This window comes from Bos indicus, chromosome 10 (assembly GCF_029378745.1).
Source record: "Bos indicus isolate NIAB-ARS_2022 breed Sahiwal x Tharparkar chromosome 10, NIAB-ARS_B.indTharparkar_mat_pri_1.0, whole genome shotgun sequence".
Taxonomy (NCBI): Eukaryota; Metazoa; Chordata; class Mammalia; order Artiodactyla; family Bovidae; genus Bos; species Bos indicus.
In genome coordinates, this window is record NC_091769.1 from 58,795,096 (window position 1) to 58,809,325 (window position 14,230).

Here is a 14,230-nt window from a genome sequence, read left to right on the forward strand (position 1 = left end):
AAATAGGTCTTTTCAGCTGCTTTAGAACTGAAGGGGCAAGCAGGAGTCACAGAGGCTGAGGGTGGTTCTAAGCCCCCAGCCGAAAGGGCAGAGATCATGGCAGATGTGGTCCAGCCCTCCTACTCCTTCTCTGCCCTCTGGCCAGAGGACACACTGAGCTCTGGCCTGGTCTCTAGAGTTGGAGTACACTCAGAGCTGCTGCTTTCCTGAATGCTTTGAGGTCACCCTCATTTGTTTGGTAATATAGGGGTGTGTGACATTCTGGATGTGTAGCTTTCCCATATAACTGAATATAACATGATCTTATAGTTTCAAAATATATTCACACGCACACACACACACACACACACACACACATATATATATATATGAATCCTGTCAAAACACCTCTTAAATCTTACATATTTTGTGCATAACCTCCTTTTTTTGGAATAAGCCATGCTAAACCTAATTTGATTTTTCCTGGGTGCTTTGATCTTTACACAGTACCTGGTAAATGGCAGGTGCCCAAGAAATTTTTAAAGCTGGATGGGACACTGATTCTGGGTCACTGTCCTGAACATCTATCATCCTGGCTTCTCGAGGACAGATATCATGTCTTACTCATTTTCATATTACCATTTTCAGCTGTTATAGCAAAGTCCCTAATTCATAAATGGTGTTCTCTGATATTCAAAAATGCTTATTGAACACACGAATAGGATAGTTATGCTTTTCTAGTACAAATGGTCCCCAAAGTAAAGTGCTTTTAAAATTCTGCCTCTTCCTCCTCCATGACCATCAGCCGGCACTTACTCTTTCCACCATGTCATTGCCTTTCTGAAGCTTGCTGTGCCACAGACATCAATTCCCTGCTTTTAACCTGGGCTGGAAACCAGATAAAGAAGATCAGCAACCATGTTTGCCTCAATCCTATGTTAAGAATCTTAGGATAAGGGGCTGAAGATGGCCTGAGCTCAACTCTGAAGCTTGTACTTTCTGTCTGTTGTCCTTTGAAATTTCTCACTTCTCTTGTTCTGGATTGTGCTGGATTTAACAGATATTTGGGAAAAGGAAGTTTCCTTCATCCGAAATCCATCCAACTATGGCATGGTGCTTTATCTCAACTGCTTATGCTTAGATCTCAGATTTGGTCTTACCAACATTGGGCTTACATTACACATGGTTTTCTCCCTGTCAAAAGCACAGGACTGTAAAACGTGCTATGAAACAGAGGGGCATCTAGGGCAGATAAGGAGAGATGACCCAGAGCAGCCCTGGTACAAGAAACCAGGATGGTTTCTGGGCCCATTCACCCCGGGAGACCGCAGCACCAGCCCCTTACCTGCGGGGAGCACGTCGTTGGGCACGTCCCCTTTGTCTCCCTTGTCACCCTTCTGCCCTGCTGGGCCCTCGTTTCCAGGCAAGCCCAGCTCACCAGGGTCTCCCTTTTCCCCTGGAGTTCCTGTGGCTCCAGGGGGCCCTGAAGGGAAAAAAAAAAGATTTATGAGCCTGTTGTGCAGGAAATTCTGGTATACTACTTTGTAATACTGTGCTTTGTGTTTTTAAGGTGAAGCAAAACCAAATACATAACACTTCATAATCATTTTAGGACAGCAGCAAGGTACAAATTCATGAAAGAATATACTTCTAGGTAGTTCTGTTGACTTTTTTTAGAGACATTTTGCTGGGCCAACAGGTTGGAGAGAGGAGTGAACCCCAAGAGGGACAGTCACAGTGAGAGCAGAAAGAAGGGGAAGCCTCATCAGAAATCTGCCCTCCCCACCCCAGGAGGGAAGGCTGAGCACTTGGAGGACTTTGTTAGGCCCTTGAACAGTGGATGTTGTCATCTGCATTATCTGGTGTATCCCTCACAATACTGGGGTGGTAGGCTGGTCAGTTTTCCTTACTCTCACTTGGTAGAAATTGGAAATAAGGCCTACAGGGTTTACAACTGAGGCTGAAAAGTGAGCAGCAAAAATCTTGATTCCATCTCCAATGCCCTTTTCTGTGACATTTGGATACAAAATATTTTTAAGCAAAATAGCAAAACAGGTCACACTGCTTTAGGACAAGCATTATGAAGGAAGGAGATAGTGTGAACAACAGGTAATGGACAAAATTTCTGTCTCTGCCCACAGGGAGACATCACTATAGGAACCACAGTCCTACTAGGAGTAGTCAAGATCAGGCAGTGACTCATTGCAGCATTGCAAAATGGGCAGCACAGCATTCTGATGCTGGGGAGAAAGGAAGCCAATCTCACGCATCATAAGATGCCCCAACTCGTAGCAGCTTCCACACAGCAGCTTCGCTGAGGTGAGGAGACAAAAAAGTAGAGTTTGGGCAGATAAAGGTGGCTGGGATTCATGGGACAGAATATGAGAGAGGAGGTATTTGTGTAGAAAGAGCTCTGGTGAATTTCCCAGGGGTTTCCTCAAGTCTTTGGCAGAGTAATAGTCTGTATAAGGTGAAAGTCTACCAGGCAGGGAAAAGAATGAACAGAAAGCCACTCACTATATGGCTCTCAGAGCTTGAACAGGGAAGGGTCCTCATTCCTGCCAGTCAAAGCAGAGGGATCTCAGAAAATGGCAGGCTGTGAGATAGAGTCCTTGGAAAGACTTGTCTTAGTAGTGAGGCTAAATTAGCTCAGCAGTCAAGGCTGCTGTGGATCTATCATAACAAACCTTAAAAATACTGAGCAGTAAGCTTAACTGCCTGCCAGGATAGAATTCAAAATCTGAATCATTTAGTCAATGTAATGTAGCATATTAATAATTTAAGCAAGGAAAAAATTACGTGATCATCTTGATGGATATAGGAAAGACATTTGATAAAATTCAACACCTATCCTGAATAAAAATTCTCATCACACTAGGAATAGAAGGAAATGTCCTCAATATGAAAAAGGGCATCTGTGAAAAGAACCTACAACTAACATCATCTCCGGAGCTTCCCTGGTGACTCAGATAGGAAAGAATTCTCCTGCCAATGTAGGAGACTCGGGTATGATCCCCAGGTCGGGAAGATCCCTGGGAGGAGGGCATGGCTACCCACTCCAGTATTCTTGCCATGGACAGAGGAGCCTGGTGGGCTATAGTCCATCGGGTCACAGAAAGTCGGACATGACTGAGTGACTAAACAACAGCAATGTCCCTAATAATGAAAGACTGAACGCTTTCCCCCTAAGATCAGGAACAGGACAATGGTACCTATTCTTGTCACTTTAAATAAAGTACAATAAAGCAAAGAAAAAGAAACAGAGGCAAACAGATTGGAGAGGGATGCATTAAAACTGTCTTGTAGAAAATTTATTAAAAAGCTGCTAGAACTTAGGAGCACCTAGGGATACTAAGAGGGAAAGTGATTGCTTACTATGTGCAAAGGTACTGCCAGATATGGATAAATTAATATGATATCCCATTGCAGGCACTGTTTGTTCATTTTGACAAGAGCCTCCTGGAGATATCACTCAACAGAGATATTTTTCAAAGGGGCAGAGATTTTGGGCAACAGAAAAGAGCCAGAGGCAAGTTTCAGTGAAAAACTTCAGTTTCTCTCAACCTCTATAACCAAGAGGCCTTAGGATTCATTGCTTTTTCTAATTATGTGGCCAATCCCAAGCCCCTTTTTAAAGGTTCTGGCTGAGTGCCCCACCAGCTTGGCAAGTCCCCATTCCCCAACTGTCATTTTATGACATCGCCACTGTCCTCCCTCCAGATTTAAAACCAATTCTGATCCCCACCCCCAACTTCCTACCAGCTACACAGGATGCCTATATAACCATCCCAAGAGAATCATAGACTTTCAGATAGGAAGGCACCTTAGAGGTCATTTAGATTAACCTCCCATCCAACCCTGAACACGTCTCGACCCCACCTGATTGGCTCTTCTCAAGCCCTTGCAGCAATGGGGAGGTTATTATTAATAAATCGTGTCACACCACAGATGGCGCTGGAATACCCTGCACTGCCATCCTAGCCCATTGTTCCCTAAAATGTGCAACTGGCACTCCTACCACCTTTTCTCTATGCCAAGGGGCTGATAAGCTCTATTAGATTCAAGGGAGCCTACACAGACCATCCCAAGGAAGACAGCAGTGTATGAAAGAACCTGAAAGTGTTGATCACTGTTAAAAAATGCAACAAACAGGGAAACATTTGCTCAATTTCTGCCAATGGAATTGCTGGGGACACAGTGGAAGAGCATGTGAAGAAGAGCAAGGGAAGCGCCTGCAGTGTAGGTACTGGAGGCTGTGCCGTGGAGTCAGTGACATGGTTGAGGCAGGTCCCACAATGCATCTCTCACACCACACTGAGATCCCATGGCTGGGGGGTCACCTCTGTCCACAGTTATCAGGACATCTTTCTGGAAAGAGGTTCACTCACTGAAAAGCCCTTAATCAGGGACCTCTGCACGAGCGGACGTTCTTTTGTCAGTATTTTAAATAGGCAATTTGGCACATTATCTGAAGGACACAAAAGATGAGAACGTTGCCATAGAGTCCAGCCAGCACAATGCACCCGAAGATAACTGACACCTTCGAAAGGTGTCGTGTGACTCACATTCAGCAGTGCTCAGGGAAATGGTATCTTCTAGTTACTTGAGGGTTTTCTTTTTCAAGCATTTATTCTAGTCACAAAGAGCTTTTGGCATCATCGTTCGCTTTCCTCTTCTTTTATTCCTTCCTTTTATGCATTTTCCCCCTTTCTCAAAAAGGCCAGGTGTGAAACAGGAGAACATTCTCACAGCTGTCATAATGCACAGGGGCTGGTGTTTAGCGCTCAGGATATTAAGGACTTCTGCTCACGGGTGTATTTTGACACTCAGCTGTGTGTGCACATGATCACTTTCTTCAAGAAAGGGGAGGGGACGTTCTGTTTATGTAGTCTTCGCCACCTCCACAGAGTTTTCCCTCTTCTTGGTTGGTGCAACCACCTCGGCCGTGCCCTGGCCGTGGCATGCAGAAGTACACCACCACCTCATCACGTTCGCTGGCAGAGGAGCCAGATGTGGCACTGTCTGCCTTCCCCGACTTGGATATGGGCAGGGACACTGGTAAACACTGAGTGGCCTGGATCAGGGCAGTGTCTGTCCCATGGCTGCTGGCAGGCTTGGAGTCAGCACATTCTGCAGGAGAAGAAAGGCCAGACTCTGCTCGCCTTGCTCGGGTGCTGGGTGTGGCTTTCTGCTGTTTTCCTTTCCCGTTGGCAGTGCCCACTCAAAACAAGTCATTTTCCCAGCTTTAGAGTCTGGGGTTGTGTGATCAACTGGGGTCAACGCCATCTTCACTGCAGGGGGTGAAGGAGGACATCTTATTTTTGGTAGCACCATCTGTCACCCACTGAGGCGGAGGAGATGGGAGCTGAGGGTGTTATGCAAAACCCAGACCCAAGGCTGGGATGAATAAGGAGGAGGATGTTTATTTCTGTTTTTGTGGGGACTCAATTTTTAGAGAAAACACGAAAGCATTAACTCTTGAGTGAGAAAGTGAGAGGCAGATGGAAAGAAAGAAAATGCTTGGTTTTGGGGCACAGCACGTCAAACTTCGGAAAGGACGCTGTTTGCAAAACTGACGACGGTTAAGTCCAATTCTCTCTAAATCTAAGTTGATGGTTTCAAACAAATGTAGGCATTTCCACTCAGATTTCCTTCCCCACCCTTTGAAACAACACCACCACCTAATATCTAAAACGAATGCAGCACTTGCTCTGTGTCAGACCCTATTCTAAGCACTTGATATATATTTATATATATTTTATATATAAATTTAGTCTTCCTAAAAACACTATTACTATTCTCATTTTCCAGTTGAGGAAACAGGGCAATTAAGTAACTTGCCCAAGTGCACACAGCTAGTAAGCAGAAGAGCTGGGATCCAAACCAAGACTTCAAGCTCTGACTCTGGCCTATTCCACTCTTGTTCTTAGCATTCCTAAGATCAGAAAGCAAGGGTTAGCTTCATATTTCAATATCCTGGAAACAGCTGTTGGTCTGGAGCTCTAAACTCTGGTATCATTAGGTTGGTCTTCTTCTCAAGAGCCCACAGTGGCTCCCGACTGCCTTCTGCAGACACAGAGCTAAAATCCCTGCTCCCTCCCCACCGTACCATCCTCACCTGGGGCCCTTCTCATAGGCAGGGCCAGCCTCCTGAACAGTGCCTCCAAGTAGGGCCTTTCCCTTCTCTCCTTGCACTGCCCTCCCCATTTCCCCTCTATTTATTTCCAAGGTGTGGATCACACGTCTCTCTTGTCCTTTACACTTAGCTCTACAGTACAACTCATCCTCTATACAGGATCCTATTTGTCCATTATCTGCACAATTAAGTTTTCTTCTGGCAGCATTCCCTTCTGTACAGTATAAAGCATCTTCATATCAGAATAACCAGTTACAGAATTCATGCTGTATATAAACTATCTTCTCTTCCAACAGGACTGCAAGCCCTTATAGACAGAAACTATGTCCTGCTGTTCTCTCAGTTCTTTACTGAGCCTTAGCTGGGGTTGGCTGAGAGCTGTGTCAAACAACAGGATGCACAAGGCACAGCCTCTCCCTCACAGACAAACACTGGAGCAGACTGTTTCAAAACCGGAAGCCATGTTAGAGTTGTTGGAAGCCCTGCTCCTCAGTGTACAGGTGAGGAGACCCAGGCCCTCGAAGCCAGAGTTCAAGGCAGGTGCGCCCAGAATGCCTTTCCTGGCTCCCTTCTGCTTGCAGAGCAGGGATAATTCTTTCTGCCTGACACGTGGATACTTGATGAACTGTGCGTCCTGCCTGTGTCCTAAGGGCTTCTCTGAAGGGCTGGCTCCTTCCCACCCTCCTGGTGAGACTCAGAATGAGGCTCAGCAACATCCTTAGACAATTAATAGCACTAGCTCCTAGTGCCCGGGCTTCCTTCCCCCTGCTCCTGCTCTGTAGCACCTCCGGTAATGCCTCTTGGACTCAACCCCCTCCAGCCTGGAAGTGTTCTGTGCTGTCGTGTTTAAGAGCAGGGGTCCAGGAGTCAAGGCCTGGAGTCAAGCCTGCCTCTTATGCTTACTAGCTTTTGGACACTGGGCATGTTATGTCCACTAGTTCAACAATGACTTGATTGCCGCCTTCACTGGGTGCACCAGGCTCCGGAGCCTGGTTCTCATGGACCTCACGTTCTCCCTAGGTGGCCAGACCATTAGCACATCAGCGAGCAACACGAGGAGAGGAGTTCAGGGAGGGATCTATGCTTCGGAGGAGAGCAGGGGATGTAACTGAGCTGGTGAGGCGGGGGCCAGACACGGAGGTCAGGGGCGATCTTGAAGAGGAGGAGGTATCAGCTGCGATTGCTCCAGGTCACGGATGGGTGGGGGCACAGTGGTGCACAGGCCCTGACCGAGGGCCCCGGCCTGTTTGGAAAATGGAAAGATGAGACTTCTTCATCTGGAAAAATAAGGCCCACAAATATCCCATCTCCTGGGGCTGTTGTGAAGACTCAGTGAGGTAAATGTAAAGCGGACTTGGTAGAGTGCCTGACAGTGAATGTCAGCTATTAATATATACCATTGTTAAGAGATCACCGCTAGAGTGCACAGCCTGCTGCTGCTGCTAAGTCGCTTCAGTCGTGCCCAACTCTGTGTGACCCCATAGACGTGCACAGCCTAACCCAGTCCTATCTCTGTGGAACATGGGCTCTTTAGCCTGTTTTTGGAAACAGTACTTGTTGTTCCCTCATTCTGGAAGGCATGCCCACTCCTCCCCTCTCCCAACCCTCCCTGCCAAACCACTAAAGATCCTGGAGCTCTCTGCTGACACGATGGCCCCTCCTTCTCCATGGCCATGACCCTGGCCCTGAGGGTCACATCCTGCATGTGGCTGGCAGAGAGACCCAGACCACCATGCAGAAGGTTCTGGAAGGGCCTGGCCCCCGCCTCCCACCTCACCTGGCTGTACGCCCCCTCCCCTAGCTGCCCCAGCAGGGCCTTGGCAGGTGTGTGCACTCCACTTGGGCCACCGTCTGCCTTGCTCTTGTCCCTCAGGTCTGACGTCAGACATTACCTCTTGACCCTCATTCTCCGCCCTGCTTATAACATACTGTTCTTTCCTTTCTGCACCTCACACCGTGATTACAGATGTATCTGATTGTTGACTTTATGTCTGCCTCCCCACCAAAGACAGAAAGTTCCACTATACAATAGGGGCTGCATCTATTTTGTTTCCGCACTAGCACTGGGAACCCTCTCAATAAATGCCTGCTGAGGAATGTTCCCACCATCTCCTAGGGTTCCTCCTGCTGCTCAGCCTGTCCTTGGCCTCCTTTGCTGGCTCCTCCCTTCTACTTGGTCACTAGATACTGCTGCTCCTCCTGGATGGGCCCAGGCTCTCCTCTTGGGTGGCTCCCTCCCGAAGGGGCTGGGCTCATGGCCCAAAAGCCCATCGCCTCGGGTGACTCCTTAAGGTACACCTCGAGCCCCAGGGTCTCCTCTGACTGCAAACCTGCATCTTCAAGGCCCTCTGACACCTCCTCATGACATTTCAAGGCATTTCAAACTGAGCACGTCCCATGCTAGGACCTAAGTTGGTCCAGGGCTCACTATCTTAGGGAAGAGCCGTCAGGCAGGAGGAAGACCTTGGAGTCAGCCTTGGTGCTTCCCTCCCCCTTCCTACCTATATTTGCCTTCCCCAAGTACTGCTGATGTTACCCCCAAATATCACTCAGCTCATCAGCCTTTGCACATCCCACCTGCATCCCTTCTGCCTGCCTGCTGAGTAGCCTCTTCACTGTCTCCCTGTCTTGGCTCCCATGCTTGCTCGAGTTTGTCCTCCCCCAGTGGGGGTATCACAGAAAGGCAGATCTGATCATGTCACCCTCCTCCTCAAAACCCCTCTGTGGCTTCTCATGGCTCCCAGAACAAAGCCAGTTCCTCTCTGCGGCCCTGCCAGCTCTGGCCCCTCCTCCCACTCCCTGCAATTACACTGATCTCTGGGTGGGATGAGAATGCATCCTGGGCCCAGGAAGGGAGCAGGGGAGGGCATTCATAGGCCCGGGGCTTTGGCAGGGTGGCGGGGACAGCACAGCCCTTGCTTTCTAGTTAGATGGTCCAGGCTAGAGTCTGAGTTGGTCGAGGGCTGAGCCATGCTCCCAACAGCCCGTCCTTAGAGAAAAGCTTTTCACAGCTTCCTCCCTTCCCTCCTGCAGCCTGCCTTGTGTGGCTGCCCAGGGAGGTATGCAGGGCAAGGGGCTGAGTACAAACCCTGGTTCTTAAAAGGCCCAGGGCTAACCTGATTTGGCTGTGTTGCCTCTCTGGTGTCAACTTGACCACATTCACCTCTCATCCTCTCTGTCCAGCTACCCTGGCTAGGGCAGGAACTGACCCCTGAAAGAACTTGGGGTACCAGTACAGACACTCTTGCCCCTTCCATCTGTCTGTTGGCGTCAGAGCAAGCAGAGGAGTGGCCATCAGTTCCCAGGAACACTGCTTCTCCCAGGCAGCCTGGACATACACCGTCATCAGGGTCGGACCAGAAAGGTGGCCCTTATAGCCCAGGACACAGCGGCTTCCAGGCAACACTTAACCGGCCTCGCATTCAGAGATACAGCACCTGTCCCCCCTGCACCAGCGCTGGCTCATCCAAAACGCAATGATGGAGACAAAACAACCACGGGATTTAATTCGAAAAACTGTGCCTAAATACCCATTTTTCCTCTTTTTCCATTGGCTCCTTTTTCGCCTTTTGGGCCCTGAGGACCAGGCTGTCCGTCTGATCCGTTGTGTCCTGGTAATCCACTGGCTCCGGGAGGCCCTGCATCAAAACACGGGAAACGGGAACACTGATAAAAAATGTTCACTGAAGTTAACATTATTTCCTTTAGCCAGTGAGACTGGGCAGGCATCAAGGCCTCTCCCAGAGCTTCTCCTGCTTCTTCCTTTCCTTCCCCACCGTCCCCACCACCACCCAAAGCAGTGTCAGATAGCGAATGGTGATGGCAGGCTCTCAAGAAGGAGGGAGCAGGAGAGCTGGTGACTCGGGTAGAGAGAAGGCAGGGACAGAGCTGTAGTCAAGGCTGCCTCTGGATTCTTCCCCCTTCCCTGCCTCAGTCCCTTCTGAGGGATCCTGGGAGCCAGCCACCCACATCCTCCCTGCAAACTCGGAATATCTATAGGTTCTTACCTGCTGGGCCAGGTGGTCCTACAACAGAAGAAAAATTTAGATGATAAACCACAGATAGAAGTAAGCTAACTCCCGAACCCAAAGAACAAAGAGCATCTTCCCCCTCTTAAAACATACTAATCATCTATGGGCCCGAAGGAATTGCCCTGTGCCTTTTATTTAGAACTCAATATGTTTACCCAAAGATCCTTAAAAACAATTAGACAAACACCCATAGCCCAATCAAACCCACTTTTGCTCAAGTTCCAGTGGACTAAGAATAATTTCTAAGTTGCGTCACCATAGACTCCGAAGTCAACTTAATTACATGAGGTTTGGTGACCACGTGGGTGGGCCCTGCTGCAGCCTGTGTGCAGCTAGGTGTCAGGAAGTGCTGCATTTGCAGGGCTGAGAGCCAGCTGTCCTGGGAGCAGCCCCGAATGCACTCATCCAGACAGCCTGTCTCCTCTAGGCCACCCAGGGGAGTTGAGAGCAAAAGCTGGTTTGCTGGGTTTCTATTTTGTTGCACAAAATTGCCTGAGAAAACCTGAGGGCTCAGATCAGGTAACAAATACCTTTCTTCATTTGTAATCACCCTAAAAAGGATCTAAGGTGTTCAGGTGAATCATTTACACATAATCTAACACAATAAATTGCTCCACAAACAGTTTTAGTGTCAATTATTCCACTTAATAAGCACTCATACAGACCAGTCAGGTTGCATCACGAACAGTTGAGGGTCTTTGTTTCTCTGACCACAGAAACAATCACCAATATTGGAGTGGGTGCGTGTGGGCTCAGTTGCTTCAGTCATGTCCGATTCTTTACAACCCCATGAACTGTAGCCCACCAGGCTACTCCATCCATGGAATTCTCCAGGCAAGAACACTGGAGTAGGTTGCCATGCCCTTCTCCAACTGGAGTGAGTAGGTCTGTCTAAAGATCCAAGTCCTGTGACTTTTCAGAAAACCACCATTTACAAAGCACTTACTGTGTGCACCAAAATCTACTCAGAGAAACCTTGGGACTTCCCTGGTGGTCCAGTGGTTAAGAATCCGCCTAATAATGCAGGGGACATAGGCTCAATCCCTGGTCTGGGAAGATCCCGCATTCCTCAGCACAACTAAGCCTTTGCACTGCAACTACTGAGCCCACACACCCTGCAGCCCACATCCTGCAACGAGAGAAGCCACTGCAAGGGGAAGCCCATGGTCTGGCCGCAGTGAAGACTAGCTCCGGCTTGCAGCAACTAGGGAAAGCCAGCGTGCATCAATGAAGACTCAGTGCAGCTAAAAAAATTAATAAAATAAATTTTTTTAAAAAAAAAAAAAAAAGAAATCTTGGTCCTTGAATCTGTCGTGTTTATAATCGAACTGAGGAAGGTGAATACTCTGAAACCACAGTGAGATATGAGGGAGCAACAGAGAAGCAACCACAGAGGTGCTGGGACAGTCTGGGCAAAGGGCAGTCTGAGCAGGACTTCAGAGAGGGTAAGCCTTGAGTTGTAGCTCTGAAGACCCAGGGGGCCTGAGACAGTTGCAGGGGTGAGGGCTGGGCACCCCTGCATGAGACCAACTGGAGCAAAGGTCCAGGAGTGAGCGAGAGGAGGGAAGCTGGCCCAGCTGGAATGTGTAGTGATGAAGCCGGGGTACTTGGCGGAGGGATATGGCACAGCAACACTTGAAGGCCTGATAGCGGGGCACAGACAGTATCTGCAAGGCAGCGCGGAGCCATAGTAGAGTTTTAAGAAGGGAAGATGACACTGAAATCAGTGCGCGTTTGCGATCCTTTCTGTAGATGGAATACAACTAGGGAATGAGATGAGAGAGAGAAAGAGGCGGGGGTGGGGGTGGGGAGGAGAAATTATCCATAGGATGTTTGTAGTTAAAACTTGGGACAAGGTTGAAGATAAATGTGGTTGGTGACTGTAGCGTTCTAGAGGGAGCTAGAAATGCGAGAGGTATTTTCAGCAGAAGAACGGGCAGGACTCCATGTCTGGTTGGAGGCAAAACAGAAGGCCTCTCAGATGATTCGGTGCCTGGATACTGATGAGCCTATTTGACAGACTTGAAAACTTTCAAAAGAGCAAAGTGTTTGACAGTATGTTTTATATATATATAGTCCTATATTGCGCAAAAATGATTTGCTGAAAATGGCACGGCATTTTCTAGGATCAGGATAGCCTGTAGTCATACCACCAGATGGCGCCACAAACGCCCTGGTAAGGATGCAATGTGGACTTTCCATAGCTGTCAGAAATCAATCCACAGTCAATCCGGACGGCTGATAGAAGCCAAAATCAGATGTGCAGGTTGGTAGAAAAAAAAGGTGAACAAGAAAGAATCAACTGTATATAGTAGGTTGCAAGAGTTCTCAGGACAGTCCATTGCCATGCAGTGGAGTATTAGAGAGAGGTCCTGGCCGGAGCTGTATACTTAGGGCACATTAGTTAGGGCCAAGGATACTGCTATGATGAGGTGCTTAGATTAGGGTTTACTGACCCTCACCCGACGTCCTTGACATCCTACGGCTACAGTTCTTAGTCACTTGAGGCCTAGAGTCGACTAGAATGCTTGTAAAGATGCAGATACCTGGGACCAATCTGGAGATTCTGATCCAGTTTGAATTAGCGTGAGGCCCGGGAACCTGCATTTTCACGAAGCACCACAGGTTACTGGCGTGCAGGTGGTCCTGGGTCCCCTGGACCTGATGTGAAAGTTTTCTGGGAAAAGAATCAGTCATTACCCTTACAGGGGTTCCTAACCCTAGAAAAACTGGGAGATACTAGCCTTGAGGTAAGAGTGAAATATCTGAGCCAAATCTGGGGATGCAGAGAGGGGGACACACCCTACCTGGAGGGAGGCAGGAGACAGAAGCAGCGCCAGGAAAGAGAGAGAGAGTGCTCTGGAGAAGGAAGAGTGAGGCCAGCCCAGCAGGTCCCATGCATGTGTGCATCTCAGCTGTGTCTGACTCTTTGTGACCTCAAAGAGTCTGTCAGGCTGTAGCCTGTCAGGCCTCTCTGTACATGGGACTTTTCGGGCAAGAATCCTGGAGTGGGTTTCCATTTCCATCTCCAGGGGATGATCCTGGCCCAGGGGTCAAACCCACATTTCCTGCGTCCCCTACATTGGCAGGCAGATTCTTTAACACTGCACACCACCTGTGAAGTCCATGCTCAGGCCTTGAAACTAGAGAATTTCAGAAGAGAAAGGATGACAGTTTCAAAGAGCTCAGGGGCAGAGTGATGGTGACTGTCCCAGGGTCCCCAGGATACCAACAGAGCTGCTCATGGCCCCTCTCACCCAGAAGAAGCCCCAGATATGAGTCATTATAATAATGTCAGATATCAAATAACATGTGCCAACTAGCCCCTAGAAAACTGTCTTGCAGGATGCTTTCTCAGCTCCTGACCCTTGTCCCCTTCTGGAATAAGAGACCCTCTGGGAACACGCATAGGCAGTCACTTTCCTATTAAGGCTGTACGCAGAGCTGTTCCCTGGGCCTGCCACCAGCGCACTTATACAAGGTTCCATGCTAAGAAGGGGGATCCTCACTTGGATTGGACTGGCTACAGCTTTGAGGCCTCAGCTCCCACCCTCTGTGTGCTGGTCCACCCTCTGCAACTGGCCCTGCTGATAGCTATTCTGCCAGTCCCAGGGCACCTGATGTGGAAAAATATGTATCTTTCCCCACATGCCCCATTAAAGTGGAGCTTTGGTCTAATCTCATTTATTTGGTGCATTTCAATTTTGGATTATGGCCATGACAACCTTAAAAATGAGAAGAGTTCGATATTATTTCAAGTGCCAACTCCAATCAGTTAGTACAACTTTCTGCAACACGAGAAAAGAATGACTTGGGACCTGAGGCCATGCTAGGTGGCAACAGTGATCCACGACTGATGCCTGGGTATAGGATAAGAAGTGTTATCACAGACTTGGAGTCATGTCTCTGCAAGGAGAATGGGCACTGTGGATTTGAAGCACGTTGGTCCCAACAAGCAGTTCAGCAATATGATGATTTAGAGATTTTCCAACAAGCCTGTATGTGGAGGCCACTGGAAGTGAAGAATTACCCAAGACCTGCCTTCTTCACGATAACCTGCTCTTCCAGAAGACATGCTTCTGGG

At 48.5% G+C, this 14,230-nt stretch overlaps 1 protein-coding gene across 2 annotated transcripts in view; it reads right to left on the minus strand.

The window, feature by feature from the left end:
* GLDN (gliomedin) overlaps positions 1 to 14,230 on the minus strand; it is a 60,175-nt gene that overhangs the window by 15,357 nt on the left and 30,588 nt on the right. The window contains exons 3-5 of one of the 2 annotated variants that reach the window (XM_019968829.2): positions 10,123 to 10,140; positions 9,646 to 9,753; positions 1,325 to 1,462 (exon numbers count right to left, since the gene is read on the minus strand). In XM_019968829.2, coding sequence (XP_019824388.2) covers positions 1,325 to 1,462; positions 9,646 to 9,753; positions 10,123 to 10,140 — 264 coding nt within the window. The remainder of the gene's footprint in view (positions 1 to 1,324; positions 1,463 to 9,645; positions 9,754 to 10,122; positions 10,141 to 14,230) is intronic. The other variant, XM_070797551.1, reaches the window with a different exon arrangement.